Consider the following 15,780-nt stretch of genomic DNA (forward strand, 5'->3'; position numbering starts at 1 on the left):
CCCCGGGCTTCCCTCCAGACTAAAAGTTGTTTACTCTTCAGAGAAGTCAGAGAAGACCGGAGGGCAGGAAATTTAAAGATCTAACGCGCGGGATTTTATGTCACACCGCGGGCTGCGGGTTTTACGCACCAGCTTGGCATAGGAGCTGTCAAGGGCCGGTGGTACTGAAACGAGAGACCGTGATTTAGTGACAAACCCTTGCGCGAATAACCCTCGTATTCACGGGAGCTGGTTTCACTTCATCTGGAGATTGTTAGAGGAAGTTACAGGAGGAAACATAAGCGTTTAACTGGTAAGAATTAACATAAATTAGACAATAACAGAACAGAAATCTCATCTTTTGAACCAGCATGAGCATAATCTATAAGAACTGCGTTTGTTGGGCATGTTGTGGCATTTCATGTTAAGTAGAGATGTAGGATACTAACATCATAAACTTAAAACATAAAAAGTCGGATATGAAGACGTGTATTTGGGCAGATATGTATGAATAGGATAACATTACGACTGTGAACATTCTCAAGTTTTATGCATTTCAAAAAATATTATTTAAAATTAATTAACAAACAAACATAAAATATCTTCCTAAAACTAAAGTATAAATATTTTACTCTACAATACCAGATTAATACATTCAAAGGAAAAATAATCAAATGCATGCAGTATGTAAATATTTTCTATGGCTGCAAATACACTTCCTTGTACTTAATTTACATGCATGCATTCGAAGGCATGGTTACAGAGAGTATAAATATCTCTTCATTCTTACGTCACATGTGGGTACATTCTGGAAATTTTGAGTGAATGTTCCTTGTGTTCCTGGTGTCGTGTTCCTTGACTGGAGATAATTCCCACCCTAAATCCTGCCGTAAATCCAAGCGGCGTTACAGAAAGACCCAATGACGTTGCCGTGGAAAGGATGCGACTATTCTGAGCTTATCCAAGAGGGCAAAAGGTGCCGCACTACTCAGGAACTTTTACCCTCTTGACCAACACAAACATAGTACTGTACGGTGATCTTCAGGCGAGTGCGTACAACGTTTTTATCTTGAAGTAGAGAGTGCTCTTTATCAAGACACCTCAGGCTGTAAATAAAGACTGGATTTGCATAAAATGTTGCTCTGGAATAAAACAAAGTTTCCAAATGACCTAACAGAGCCCTGGACAGAACAAAGTCCTTTAAGTAATTCGAGCTCGCCTCATAAAACTGGTGTCGGTGCTGACAGTTTGGACAGCTATAGGCCGATTTGAAGGATAAGGAATGCATGTAGAGCATGCTGCTGTAGCAGACCATTGCGCTAGCAGTGCAAAAGGTCATTGGTTCGTTCCCAGGGATCACACATAGTGATCAAATGTACACTTTGTAGTGCACTGTAAGTGGCTTTGGATAAGTGCTTCTGCCAAATGCACAAATGTAAATGAGTCGTAACTAAATACTAGAGATCTACACATTTGCATGGTTTTGATACGTTTAGCTGATTAATCTTATTTATGTTCTGACCAATGAATGTTTCTTTGCTCCATACAGAGGTGTTTGCCTGTGTGGTCACTCCAGTGACCTTTCAGCTGAAACGAGAAAAAAACAAAATGGCGGCACTGGAACTTCACTGCGGACTGGAGACTGGAGGGCCACGCGTGTGGGGTGGAGAAAGAGTCGACCTGTTAGACAGTTTTGACTCGGAGATGCAGGAATGGGAAGATCAACTACAAGAGATGCAGAAGAAGATTGAAGATGTGAGAGAAATATATGCATCTATATTTTTGCTTATAGAGTCATCAGCAGTTGTTGTTATGATTGCGGCCGCTGTGATTGGCTAAAATAATCTTGACCCCCCTGTTTCCTAAGTTAGCTGTAAGTGTATTTTTATAATTTATCATTTTTATTTGGTCTCGATCTGTGCCTATGTTAACAAGCCTTCTTGTTATCAAAGGGATCAGGGGGGCATACCCAAAAATTTACACACGTAACTCTCAAGCCATTGCATCAAGCACACGCCGTTCCCTCTCTCTGACCTCTTTTAATGAAGAAACCTTGTGCTGTTTATTTATGCACAGATTACATAACATCTCCATGCTGCACCTTATAGCAGGGGTATTTGCTGGCGCGTGCATTTGTTTTGGTTGTGTTTATTACTTGGTGTTATTGCCAAACAAGTACATTAGTATTTATAAAGATGCTCATACTTACTGCAAAATGTTATTTCTCTCCTGATATTGTTTGCATTTCATTACAGTTGTATAATGAGGTCAAAGCACGGAGAGAAGCCAGCGATACCAGCGCTGATAACGGCATGATAAACAACAAAAGCTTGGATATTACTTTGGTTCCCGTCGGGTCTGGATACGGTCAGCAGGTCAATGGTTATCATCACGACCCCGATAACATTCGCCGCGTGCATCAATACAATGAAGTTGGGGGTCCTTCGGTTAAACGACACAATGGGTTTCATTACCCGAGCGATTTCTGCAATGGCTCCAACAATTACCCACTTAATCCACTGCACAATGGCGGACATTATCCAGGCAGCTGTCATGATATTGAAAGACAAGATGCAACCTTGGATATCCTGAATGGATACATGCAACAAGGGCCACAATTTGGGATAAACCAAAAGAATCTTGGAGCTCAGAATACGGTAAGTGTCTTTTACCTTCATCCAACTCTTAAACCTTCAAAGTAAAAAATGCATACCTTTTTCTTTAATATCACTTTTCTTCTTCAGAACCGAATGGTGCATCAGGATCTGCACAGTTATCAGGAGAGTAAAAAAATAACAAGTCCTGGGACGAACAGGTAAAGGATTTAGTATCTCAACTACTCGCACTTTCATCATGCATGAAAAATGGATGAGATGTCTAACCTGACTAAATTATAATGCTTTATAATTTCCCCTCAGGACTTCCTCATGTGTGGATGCATTTGAAGATGCTGAGAACAAGAAAAACAAGAAGGCAAATATGAAGTCCCTTAACTGGAAAGACCCGACTCCATCGCAGAACCTTCCACTAAAAACCGTGGCAACTAAACAGAGAGACGCTCCTCCCGTACCCCCTCGTTCTTCTTACCACGATTCAACACAGCAACCCGACAGGAAGTGCTTGTTGGTTGACAGGATGTCTGGCAGCCCATCTGTGTTGCGTAAATTTGGCGCTATGTTGCAGGAGAACGAAGGGAAGACCCTCATCGAGGATGGTCTGGTGACCACTGTGGTTCCCACCGAGCACCTCGCCAACACTCCCGTCCGTCAGCGCAAGTTCAGCGTCGGTCGGGCATCCCCACGTGTGCCCGTCCAGAAAAAAACTCTTGTGGACTGTGACGTAGCAAAGGCAGAACTGGAGCCCGGCCAGGAGCCTCGGGCAGCTGTTGCTTCCAGACACGTTTCAGTGCTCAACGGTGACAGAACGAAGGGCGTCTCGCCTCCAGAGCGGTCACCTCTCAAAAAAGGATGTCACACTAAGGTTTCAGAGTCTAAAGAGCACAAAACAGGTAATGATCTGTTCTCAGACTTCCGCATGGTGGAGAGGATTCTGGGAGCCGGGTCTCAGCACTATGGAAAGGTGGGAGTCGACACGAGATGGGGAAACGAAAACTTGGAGCAACTTTTAGAAATGATGGAGATGGAAAACAGTAGAAGCCAGAGGGCCACATTCACCCAGCAACTGGACACTAAGCAGCAGGTACACAAGTGTACGCCATTCACTTAGATATTATTTACTTACATTCATCCTTACATTAAAACGGCTTAATTTTTCAGGTCAACTGTGAGTCGTCTTCCGCTCCCCGTAGAAGCAGTTTTTCCCGACCCACTGGACCAGCCAATCAAAGGCGTCCAACCAGATGGGCGACGCCTACTTCGAGCAAAACCAGATCTACATCCTGCCCACCAAGCGTGAAAGGCAAACAGCTCCTAAATTCATATTCCCTGCACACAGAAACGGTGATCATGTGATCAGGATATAAAAAAACAAAGACAATTTCATCAACATTTGACTCTTTTTCCTTGAACTTCAAAGTCTCTTATTGGAATCCATCAGATCGGCCTTCAGCGTTTCTTTGAAACGCTTAAACTTTACAACTCAGTGCTCTGGAAAGTAACTGCAAATTCTGTGACCTGGTGAACTTCTGTGCCTATAAACTCATCCGTATTTCTTTCTGTCATCCTCATCCCTTTTTTATTCATTTCTCCCTCTTTTCTATTTCTCCGAGTGCTTTGTATACAGTGCGATTTTTGCGTGCCACATTTTTGTAACCGTGCAAGCATGAATGCCACACATGTATTGAAACATACATGCCGGCAAGTTATGGAGCCTTATGTATAATGAATAATCTGTGAAAGCGTGTGCAAATGTTTTGATGTTATGCCATTTGTTCGTTGCATTAGCGCTTCATAATATTTACGTGTGGAGCTCAAAATGGGCTCCTGACATGAACTGCACCTTTTTGAATGAACCCGTCTACATTTTCTGGCCATGTAAATTGCCAAATGAATGAAGCCAAACCTTTAACATCTGTGTATCTTTTGACTGTATTATAATGAAGAATTGCTTTTGGAATGTTTGTTTAACATTGTGATATGATCCCTTACGATAACATGTTGCTTTCTGTGTTTTTTCTTTCTGGATAATAAACGCGTAAGTGCTTTCATGCATCTCTGTATGTCTCAGTGTTTGTGTTTCTGGTGCTGTTTGCTAAAGACATCATCAATAATATTATTATTCAAGCTGTATATTGTCTAATCCAACCGAATTACTGCAACGGAGTCTTATGCTTTTACTTTTATAAACACAATAGTACACATATTTAGGGATGCACCGCTATATCGGCCTATAATCGGTATCAGCAGATAAGAGCAATTTTCCCACTATTGGGAAGACATGATTGTTAAAAAATAGCTGGTGATCAGGGCAGATTGTATCTTATCTGGGGGGGGGATGAATCAGAAGTAAGAAACAAACAAACAAAAAATATTGGTATCTATCAAAATCGTTAGATATCATTCTAAGTAATCAAATATTGTTACCGGCACCGAAATGTGGGGTTAACTTAAAATTCAAGGACCTTTCAAGTACTTTCCAGGTCCAATACCCTTAAATTCAAGGACTAAATGTGGGGACACATTTCAAGTGAGAGCAAGATTACATTGTGTTACCTTTTAAGATACATTGTTCCAGTTCCCTTTTGAAGGAACTCGTGCTGCGTCACTGCGGTGACACTTTAGGGACGCCTCCAGTGGTAAGTGCGTCTGAATCTGCATATCAAATTCAACCAATGGTGAGGCTTAACTACAAAGACAGGGTGACGCGGGAACCAGGAAGTATATCGCTATCTGAAATATTGCCAAAGACGGCGTTACAGGGACTCAGGAAGTATGGGAAGGGAGACGCAGCATCTCGTTCCCTTGTCAGGATTTTTGAGACATTTTCATTTGTCAAACACAACTATGCAAAAAAGCTTTTTGGTATGAATTAACTTCGCATACAGAAGATATAAGCATTTAAAGCGAGCAGTTCAGCATGTGTACCTAAAAGGCTAGAAATTTGATGATGATATGCTATACAGGGAATAATAGGGATTTTTTTTCCAGAAAACGTCTTGCATAAAAAAGATTCAAGCACTTTCAATGACCTGTATTCTATGTATGTATATTTCAAAAACTTCACAGGGCCTTGAATTTTTTCCCTCAGATTCACAAACTTTCAGGGATTTCAAGGACTCATGGGAACCCTGGGTTTTGATGCATCCCTACTTAAAACGGCAATAATTCTGCATGGATTTACAAAATTTTATAGATTTAAAGGTGCCAAAGAATGCATTGAAATAATCTGTTAAATTGTTCTCTGATATCTATATAGAAGTCGTGTGGCTTTATTAACTCTTTCCCCGCCATTGACGAGATATCTCGTCAATTAAGAGAAAACGCTTCCCCGCCAATGACGAGATTTTCCGTCTTTCCGCAATACCGCTATTATCCACCAGGTGGCGCACTTCCGAACTTTTTAAAACCGGAAGTATTGCCCTATGACAAGCTGCTGCATGTCCGTGTCTGTTTTAAAGATCGCTCTGAATGGGATCTCTATGAAAAGTCCGTCATAAAAATGGAATTATCTCTGCTTTTTGCTCAAAATATGGTATTTTTGCAAAAACCTACCCATATTCAAAAGCTGATTGCAAAAGAACCACTAAAGGTAGGATGAAACGGTTTTTTTTGTTTGAAAGCAGAGGGTCTGTTCTTTCATTTGGTATATTGTATGTTTATGTATTTAAAGAAGAACATTTTCTGGAAGGCATTAAACTTTGGTGAAAATCATGAAAAACGCTGGCGCTGGCTGGCAACTTTTTTTAAAAACGCTGGCGGTGAAAGAGTTAAGTGCAAAAATTATCCGGAGACGGCTTTACATGTCAATTTACAATCCTAGGGTCATGAATAGTAATGTTGAGCTCTGCTCTGATTGGCTGTTTCTCAGAGCAGCTCATTCAGTAGCTCTGTGTGTGTTCAAACAGATCTTATGTATCAGATGAAGATACAGATTTTGACAAATAATCAATTGTTTGGAGATTGTTAATGGACGTTTCTGAGTGGTAAGTTTGTGTTTTTTTCAGTATGGACCTTCAAAACGTAACTGTAACGTCAATAGTAGAACTTCAGTCTAAACGTTAGCATATAGCATTAACTAGCATATAGCATATAACTCAACAGTCACAACTTTGTTTTAAGCATTGTAACAACATTGTACTTAATTTAATGTGTAATTTATTTAAAATGTAATGAAGCTCACATTATGTTATTACCATGTATATAACTCTTATTATTCATTTATGCCTAGGTAAATACAGTTTTACATTCTACGGCACCTTTAAAATGTAAGATGTGTCTCTTATAATAATGCTGTATTATTTTCAACATTCATCTAAACTTCTTTTCCATATCCTTGCCCTTGAAGACTGAAAGCTAAACAAAACGACTTTTCATGCCAACAAAGTGTCTTTAATTAGCTCCTTGTTAAGCGGTATTAACGGCATTGACGTTGCTGTTGCTCTATGTTATTACTTGTTCCACATCTAGAGAGTACTAATGTAACCCACTCTTACCCAGCATCCCCCTCTCTCTCTCTTTCTCCCGCCCTGCTCTCTTGGTCACTCGACCCGCTGCTGCAATGTTGCACCTGTGCTTGAAATAGGAATCGTGACGTTGTTTTGGTGCCAGAAATCTTAGACGTGTCAGCGGAGGACAAAAATGCAGAGACGGGAGGAGGCGTGTGATGTTCTCTCACTATATGACAAATACAGGCTTTCTCACACTGTCACACCTCTCTGTACACTCAGAGTAGTATTTTAATAAGGCCTATCGGTCTACTGTGTACAGATGAGATATAGAAAGCTTTCACTTGTATCTATTCATTTCTTAGGGACTTTAAAGGGATAGTTCACCCAAAACTGAATTTTCTGTCCAGGGTTCCCACACCTTAGTTAACTTCAAATTCAAGGACCTTTCAAGGATTTTCCAAGTCCAATACCCTCAAATTCAAGGACTAAATGTGGGGACACATTTAAGTGAGAGCAAGGTTACATCGTGTTACCTTTAAAGATACATTGTTACAGTTCCCTTTTGGGGGAACTCACGCTGCGTCACTGCGGTGACACTTTGGGGACGCCTCCAAGGATAAGTGCTTGAATGTGTATATCAAATTCAGTCAATGGTGAGGCTTAATGACAAAGACAGGGTGACGTGGGAGTCAGGAAGTATATCGCTATCTGTAATATTGCAAAAAGATGGCATTACAGGGACGCAGGAAGTATGGCAAGAGAGACGCAGCATCTCGTTCCCCTCTCAGGGAACCACAGTTACATACGTACAGTAACACGAGACGTTTTCGTGTGTAAAAACACATCTATGCAAAAAAGCATTTTGGTATGAATCAACATTCACATACAGATGATATAAGCATTTAAAGCAAACAGTTTAGCACGTGTGCTTAAAAAGTCTAGAATTTTTATGATATCCTCTTACACTACACAGGGGATAATGTGGATTTTTTCGAGAAAACTTATTGCATAAAATAGATTCAACCACTTTCAATGACCTGTATCTATGCATGTATTATCAAAAACTTTCCAGGGCCTTGAATTTTTTCCCCCAGATTCACAAACTTTTATAGCCTAGAAATCTAGACGCACCCTAGCGGCCGCAAAATATATTTGCTGCCAGGGTTTAGTCTAGGCACTCACAATACACTTAACCGGTCCAAAAACCAAAATTTGGTCAGGCCAATCACATCGTGTGTAGCGTCTGTGGGGCGGGCTTAACATGATGACGACAGAGCTGCAACGGTTCCTACTTGAAAACAGAGAATGGCTGCTGCTGCTGGCGAACAGCTATCTTTTGAAGCGGCTTTGGCCGCGACTCTGGAGGACTTAGACTTATGTTTTTCTTTGAGAGAAGAGCAAATAAACCCTACTGAAGTCCTTTTTAAGCAAGAAAGATGTGTTTGGAGTTTTGCCGACTGGTTACGGTAACTACGTCACCTTCTTCGTTGCTCTGATCCGTCATAGCGCTGTCCTATTGCGTGCAGAGGCATTTTGAGGGACAACCTTATATCCCGCCCCTTGCATTGAGCCGTTTGTGTGAAGAGTTGCCAGACCTTACATCTTGATGTAGGTCTGGCTAACCAGGCTAAAACTTTTAAGGATTTCAAGGACTCCGGAGCACTATGATGATCACAGCTCGATTCTTATGGATATCGAACCAAAATCTTTATGGTTGCCAGCCCTGAGCTTTAACCACTAAACCACGGTGTTCAAAACTATAAACGGAAATAATAACTTTATTCATGTAATTTTACTATTTAACATTTATTCAAGGCCACATGCAAAGTACATATACACATTTGGTGTTTTTGATGCTTTCTAACTGGCCTAAGTCGAAGTTTAACAGAGTTATGGTTTGTTTAAATGCACAATATGTAGGATTTTTACCACCAGAAGTCAATATTTCACAATAACATCACTAATCATGTTTATTGATGAGGTAATCAATTAATGTTTATTTACCTATTTATGCCATCATAATGAATTAGCACCAATGTATGAATGAAAGTGTGAACTGCATTAGATAAAATATATGACAAAGGGTCATTTATTGTAAAGAAATACAAACACGTTGTAGCCTACCTTTCTTGTCAAATGTAAATGTGATGAAGAATTACATCTGTAGTTACTCAGTTTACACTAGTGCATGTACAGTAAATGCACTCACTGCATGATTACTGTAAATATAAAAGCTCAGAAAAGTAATGTTAGAAATGCTTTTGCAGTTGCTTGGTTTGATCATTTGTTATCTACTGCAATAACATTCATACACTTTAAATGTGGATTTGCCTTTCTGTACGTAGGTGGATAAACTGACTGGAGATCAGCTGGGTTGTAATCCCATATGAATCTCTCAGAAGACATGATTACAGCAGATAAGCACAAATCTCTAATGGCTCATTTATCACTATTATAGTTGATATTAATATGTCAAGAGATTTCCGTCTTTAGCTCGCACATGCTGGGTGTACAGTAGCGTCAGCATGTGTGTGCAGGCACACGTGTATAACTCACGTGATATGAGGTTTACAGTCTGAAACACGCACGCTAGACACTTCTCAAGACTAAAATAGACATCCAATAAAACACTGAGACACAACAGAGTAAAATAAAGCTTGTGTGTGAATGATGGTGGTTATAAATGATTATATTCTTCATTATTTTAATCATTTGAAGGGTAATGGAAGCACAGCTAGTGACGAATTCGGACAAGAAATCTTGATTTTCAGCTATACAAGACACTTTTGGCAGAAAAGATTATATTGTTATGATTGGTAACATCTTGTGATCCATGACAATGAATACCAGATTATTAAAATAATAAAAAATATAACCATTTAAAAAAATGATGACTTTGAACACCAACAATTATATAATCATCCATGTGTATGCAAATCAAAGCAATTAATTAAAGAGCACCTATTTCACTGCTAAAAATGAAATCTTGTCTACATCACCAATCCAAGGAAGTAAACTGTTGCCTACAATCCGTGTGTTTGTTGTAGTCCAAGAAAAGAGATTTACTTTGAGATGATAACGTCATTGTTTACTTTGTCAGCCTGATCTCATGAGAATTCGTACATATTTTACGAGTTTGCTAATTCATATGATTTCATACTAAGTTAATCGTGCAAAAACGTACGATTCTCATGAAAATCCGAACCCCTAACCCCAACGTCACAGGGGTCAAGGCAAACCATACAATGCTTACATGCTTGATGTACATCAATCCAAGACAGGACGTTTTTCAAAAGTAGAGTAAATTTGCATTGTTTGCATGATGACATTTAAGGGAGCTATGGCCTGCGAGTGAAGCCATCACTCATTGAAATGTTAATGCGAGCACCAGCGGAGGGCTAATGGGCAAAAACATTAATCTCTCACATCAGGTAACACACACATCCATTGCATTTCACGTGTATTTCAATGAAGTTATAGTATTGGAGAGAAATAAACCCCATTCATTTGTATGCAAGGTAGATGAGCACTTTTGCAAAAATCCACCTGTGCCTGGCACCGTTGTGAGGTTAGCCAATAGCATCAGAGGGCATATTCATGAAGGTCTTATTTAAAAGTCAAAGAAGGAGTGGAAAACACTTAAGTGGCAATGATGATTATAACTAACTTGTGAAGACACCGCAGAACCTCTGAGACCTCCGAACGCTCGGTTAGGGAAGGGTGTTGATACCAAAGGTCTTGAGTGATCATGTTGGTATTTCTGCCCTATTTTCCAAAACAGAGAAAGGTCACTAAACTATCCTCCTATAGACAGAAATGGCCAGCTGTTCTGGTATCTAATAGAAATGTTCAGCAGGGAACCGTATTTGATTGACAGCTAGTTATAGATGGCGTTTTGATGTATTTTGGATACAAGGAAGGCGATGACAAGGAGCTTTCGGGAGACTAATAAGAGACAGTTAGCTGGGCACAACATGGACTTCAGCAAGACCATTATCTCGATGACTTTTTGTGTCAATACGAGAACAGGACAGTGATGTATAGACTTATTATCTTTATACTGAGCCAAACTAAACCATAAGATATTAAATCCAAAATAAGTTTGTGTGGTTCAGGTAATAAATAATTCATCCTTTAATTTCATGTCAGACTTGTTTTGACATTAATTTTAAACAAGTTAAAGGAACAGTATGTAGGATTGTGGCCAAAACTGGTATTGCAATAACAAAACTTGTGGCTAAAACTGGTACTGCAATCACACAACTGGTGGCCAATACACAACATGACAACATAAACATCAGTTGAGGGCTGCAACTCCACTTTTTAAATGACAATATACTTGCCAGAAAACTCTTGTCACTGATATAGGTATTTGAAATGAAAATGATTTCTTAATGTCTAGTGACAAATCAGGGCCATTTTATGATTAATTGATATAAATTTCTTACATACTGTTCCTTTAAGATCTACCAACATTTGTGCTATTCTGCAGATAACCAAATACAACAATTTAGATTTTTTAAAGTTTGTGAAAACAATCTAAAATAAATGAACACATTCCAAACGGAAGGACTATGAAATGTGTTATTTGAGCTGTAAATAACACAGCTAAAGTCTGTTTTTTGAGGCGTGATGTTTATCTGGGTCAATAAGCATTTGGATAGACATTACTGATGTAATACCAAAATTTTGTAAATAGTTGCATCACTTTCCAATATCTCTCTGTGTATGGTGCAAAAGTTACCTGGTTAACATCACAAGTGAATAAAAACTGGATATAAACTTCAGTAGATTTCCATTTTAAATGCATGAACGTAAACTTAAAAAGGCAAGCAAATTTTATCTGCATTAAACCAGCATAAGAAATAAATGCCCATACAAAGCACATGAAGACAGTTTTACCATGTAAACATGTGTAGCGTGCGTATAAAATCCTTGAATAGTAAGCTATAGATGATGGGCAGTTTTAAAAGCCCCCTACACCTCCAATGACAGACGTACCAGACATTTCCATTTAGCACCTCACCGCAGACAGGTTAAAAGAGATCACCACAGATATAGCTTACTTCTGTGTACAATATCATTCTGATAGACACTCCTGCTGATCGCCTGGAATGACAACCGGATTATCGGAATGACAGGGTCTGATAGGTTTAGACCATCGGCTGTTGCCATGGTGATTCAGATGAAGAATGTGTGCCACTTCATTTGGATGGAATTAGGGATGATGCTATAAACGCAGATGTTTTTTTTATTTTCTATATTGTTATTGTATATAATTGGGGTTTTATTATGACAGTGTTTTTCAGCTTCACATTTGAACCCTGCAGGAGAAATTAAATGATGAGTAAAATCAAGAGAATAAGTTTAAGCCACTGTTAATATGATGTTTCATCATGACATATCTCACATTTTACATTTTTAGCAGACGCCTTTATCCACTTTTTAACTTCACATAAAGTTTATGTTATATAAATATCACAAAAACTTTCAAATGCTTTTTATCAAACTCTCTCTGTTTTGCACATTCATGCAACTTAAAGCAACACTAAAGAGTTTTTGCTCTTTGTTCCCCCTACAGGTTGGAAGCGGAATTGTCCATTACCACTGTCGTAAATAATTTAGCCTACTGCAGCAAAGCTGGCTCTGATTGGATTGTTGGTCTTCCGTAAAGCAAGTTTTTGTAGTTTTCACTCGAACTACAGGACCGGGACCCGACGGTTGGTAACTTCTTTAGTGCGGTTTTGGCCGATAAAGGGCTGCAAAGCGAATGTTATAAGTGCCGTTCACCCTGTTTCGAGTGGATGAACGACTGAAACTTTTTTGGAAACGTTATTTTAAGGTAAAAAAAAAAAACTCTTTGCTGTTGCTTTAAACCTCATTCATACAGCATGCTGATCCCGGAAAAGTCCCATAAAATTGCCAGCGTGTCGTCTGTGTGAACGCAAACACGTCCCATAGTTGTTTCTGGGATCGCTCCCGTAAAGAGGACCTAGTAACATTGCTGTAACATTTACAGAATGTTTCCTGTGTAAACAAAATGCAGAAACAACGCTGTAAGGGGCGTGCCGTAGTGAGGACGCGCATGTCATCGCAAAAAGTTATGGTTTAGCTCTTTGACGCAGTTTAAATGCGGATTAACATTCACAACGAGAAATGTCTGCAAACTGGACTGAAGCAGAGATCAGGGAGCTCCTCGCTATCCACAAGTTAATTCACCAGCTAACAGAAAAGCTCATCACACCCTCCTTTATGATCTTATCATAAACAGAAATGCACCCGTGTGGCGAGAGCGCCAAATCACGGATTTTACGCAAACTTCACATGCTTGGGAAAAACCTACCAAGTGCAGAGACTTTAAATGCGCCACGTGTCTTTACGGGATCTTTATTCAGGGTTCCCACACCTTAGTTAACTTCAAATTAAGGACCTTTCAAGGATTTTCCAGGTTCAATACCCTCAAATTCAAGGACTAAATGTCGGGGACACATTTCAAGAGCAAGGTTACATCGTGTTACCTTTTAAGATACATTGTTACAGTTTCCTTTCGAGGGAACTCACGCTGCGTGACTGCGGTGACACTTTGGGGACGCCTCCAGGGGTAAGTGCGTCTAAATGTGTATATCAAATTCAACCAATGGTGAAGCTTATCGACAAAGACAGGGTGATGCTATCTGAATTATTGCCAAGTACGGCATTACAGGGACACAGTAAATATGGCAATGGAGACACAGCGTTTCGTTCCACTTCTTGCATAAAATAGATTCAAGCACTTTCAATGCCCTGTATCTATGTATGTATATTTTCAAAAACTTTTCCCCCCCAGATTGACAAACTTTCAAGGATTTCAAGGACCCGTGAAACCCTGTTTATTGCGTGCATGCACGCATGATATTCGGAAAATCTTCACAGCGTGAATGAATCAAATTTAGACGATCCCGGACAAATTCCGTATTAATTGTCCGTGTATTTTCCGTAATTTTAAAAAGAAAGCATTTTACATAAAAAAGCCTCTTATCAATTCATTCATCATAACATTGTATGCTCCTGTACAACTCAGTGATAAAGCATTGCATTAGTAGTGCAAAAGCTCATGGGTTTGAACCCAGAAATGTAATGCACTATTAGTCTGCCAAATTGTAAGTGTAAATCATAAGAGAAGGGATGAAGAATCTGTTCACTCAATGTGTGATTAAAATATAAAACAACCATAATTTTTGTTTCAATAATTAAAAATCACAAAAAGCTGGGCTGAGTATAATCCCATGACCCGTTCACCACAGTTGGCATGTGCGTAAAGACAATGTGCTCAAAAGAGTGAGAAACATCACACCCACAGATCATCTGAGACTCCCGTCACAGAGATTATCACCAGATCTTATTTGTAGTATCTGCCTAAACCAGTAAAACTTCACAAACAATAAAGGCCCAGCTCACATTTGACCCCATTTACTCATGCAAACTTTGCCTAAAGTGAGGCAAAATTTTAGAAGCACTGCATTGTAAATTTATTTCGGTGAACAGTATAATATCGTTGTTAAAAGTGCTTTTCAAATTGTTGGCTAGCCAGCCTGTGATCTGATCCCAGAGAATGACCCATGCATACTAACCGGCGCCATGACTGGAGTGCAGGAGTAAGCGAGCTGATATCACATGAAAGTTATTAATGATTACTCAGACATTACTGCACATGAGATCATCTTGGCCACGGTCCCAAAGCCGTCCGACGAACCGTGCATGGTGTCGGTGCCCTTAAATACACACACATACAAATACATTCACGAACACAATAAACACATATTGGATCTCCAAAGTAAGTCCATATAGGCCCGAGGTATGTCCTGAAATATCAGGTCACCAAGTTTGGTTGAAGCTAGGAAGGTGAATGACGGCTATACAAACATTCTCATCACTATTTCTAGGAGCGAGGTACGTCCACAGATCCACCTCCTGTAGATTGAGATGACTGTATGGAATACAAGAGGATAGCGGTGCCATATAGATAAGCGTGGCGCAAGTTCACTGGAGAACTCCAGACACCCAGGGTCATGAACCTTGGACTCCACACTGTCTGTAGACTGGCATGAAAACCTTACCGCAATACACTCAACCCATCTCAGTAATATTCTGTCACTACTGTAGCCTATTTTTGTCACAATATCACGCTTTCGTACTGTACAAACAAATAGACATACATGCAAATGACGAACCCTGGTTTTACTACAGCTAAAACAATGCAATCTCACACCAATTCGTACACCAATATTGAGGTGGCTATTTTGAACAACCACATTTGTAAAATTTAGTATGATTTGTTTCATCCTGTGACGTTGAGGTTAGTTGTGCGGTTTCACTATAGTTTTTTCTGAAATACGTACTTTTTTGTACGATTCACTTCATACAAAATCATACGAATTAGCCAACGCGTATTGCAGTGAAATCTGTCTGGTTTAAAAAACATGATTACTAGAAAAGCCATGGTTACCACAAAATAACCATGGTTTGGCTACAAAAACCATAAATACACTACCATGGGCAAAACCAAGGTTATCAAACATGGCAAGTTTTTGTAACTCTCACTATTTGCTTAAAGGGGACATTTCACAATAATTTTTTTAGGATGTAAAATAAATCTTTGGTGTCCCCAGTGTACGTATATGAAGTTTTAGCTCCAAATACCATCTAGATAATTTATTATAACATGTTAAAATTGCCACTTTGCAGGTGAGAGCAAA

The 15,780-nt window shown here is 39.4% G+C and overlaps 1 protein-coding gene across 1 annotated transcript; it reads left to right on the top strand.

Annotated features, from left to right (window-relative positions):
• LOC135750242 (uncharacterized) lies at window positions 1-4,653 on the top strand. Its single transcript, XM_065269030.1, has 6 exons — window positions 1-292; window positions 1,529-1,734; window positions 2,235-2,636; window positions 2,724-2,794; window positions 2,898-3,678; window positions 3,756-4,653. Exons 2-6 carry the CDS (start codon window positions 1,588-1,590, stop codon window positions 3,948-3,950), a joined length of 1,596 nt encoding a protein of 531 aa, XP_065125102.1. The 5' UTR covers window positions 1-292; window positions 1,529-1,587; the 3' UTR covers window positions 3,951-4,653.
• The last annotated feature ends 11,127 nt before the right edge of the window (window positions 4,654-15,780 follow it).

This window comes from Paramisgurnus dabryanus, chromosome 21, assembly GCF_030506205.2.
Source record: "Paramisgurnus dabryanus chromosome 21, PD_genome_1.1, whole genome shotgun sequence".
NCBI classification, from domain to species: domain Eukaryota; kingdom Metazoa; phylum Chordata; class Actinopteri; order Cypriniformes; family Cobitidae; genus Paramisgurnus; species Paramisgurnus dabryanus.

Coding starts and splice junctions, on each gene's coding strand:
- LOC135750242 (XM_065269030.1), top strand. CDS start 1,588: ATGGCGGCACTGGAACTTCACTGCGGACTGGAGACTGGAGGGCCACGC. Junction 2,637..2,723: donor ATCTTGGAGCTCAGAATACG/GTAAGTGTCTTT, acceptor TTTCTTCTTCAG/AACCGAATGGTGCATCAGGA. Junction 3,679..3,755: donor AACTGGACACTAAGCAGCAG/GTACACAAGTGT, acceptor TTAATTTTTCAG/GTCAACTGTGAGTCGTCTTC.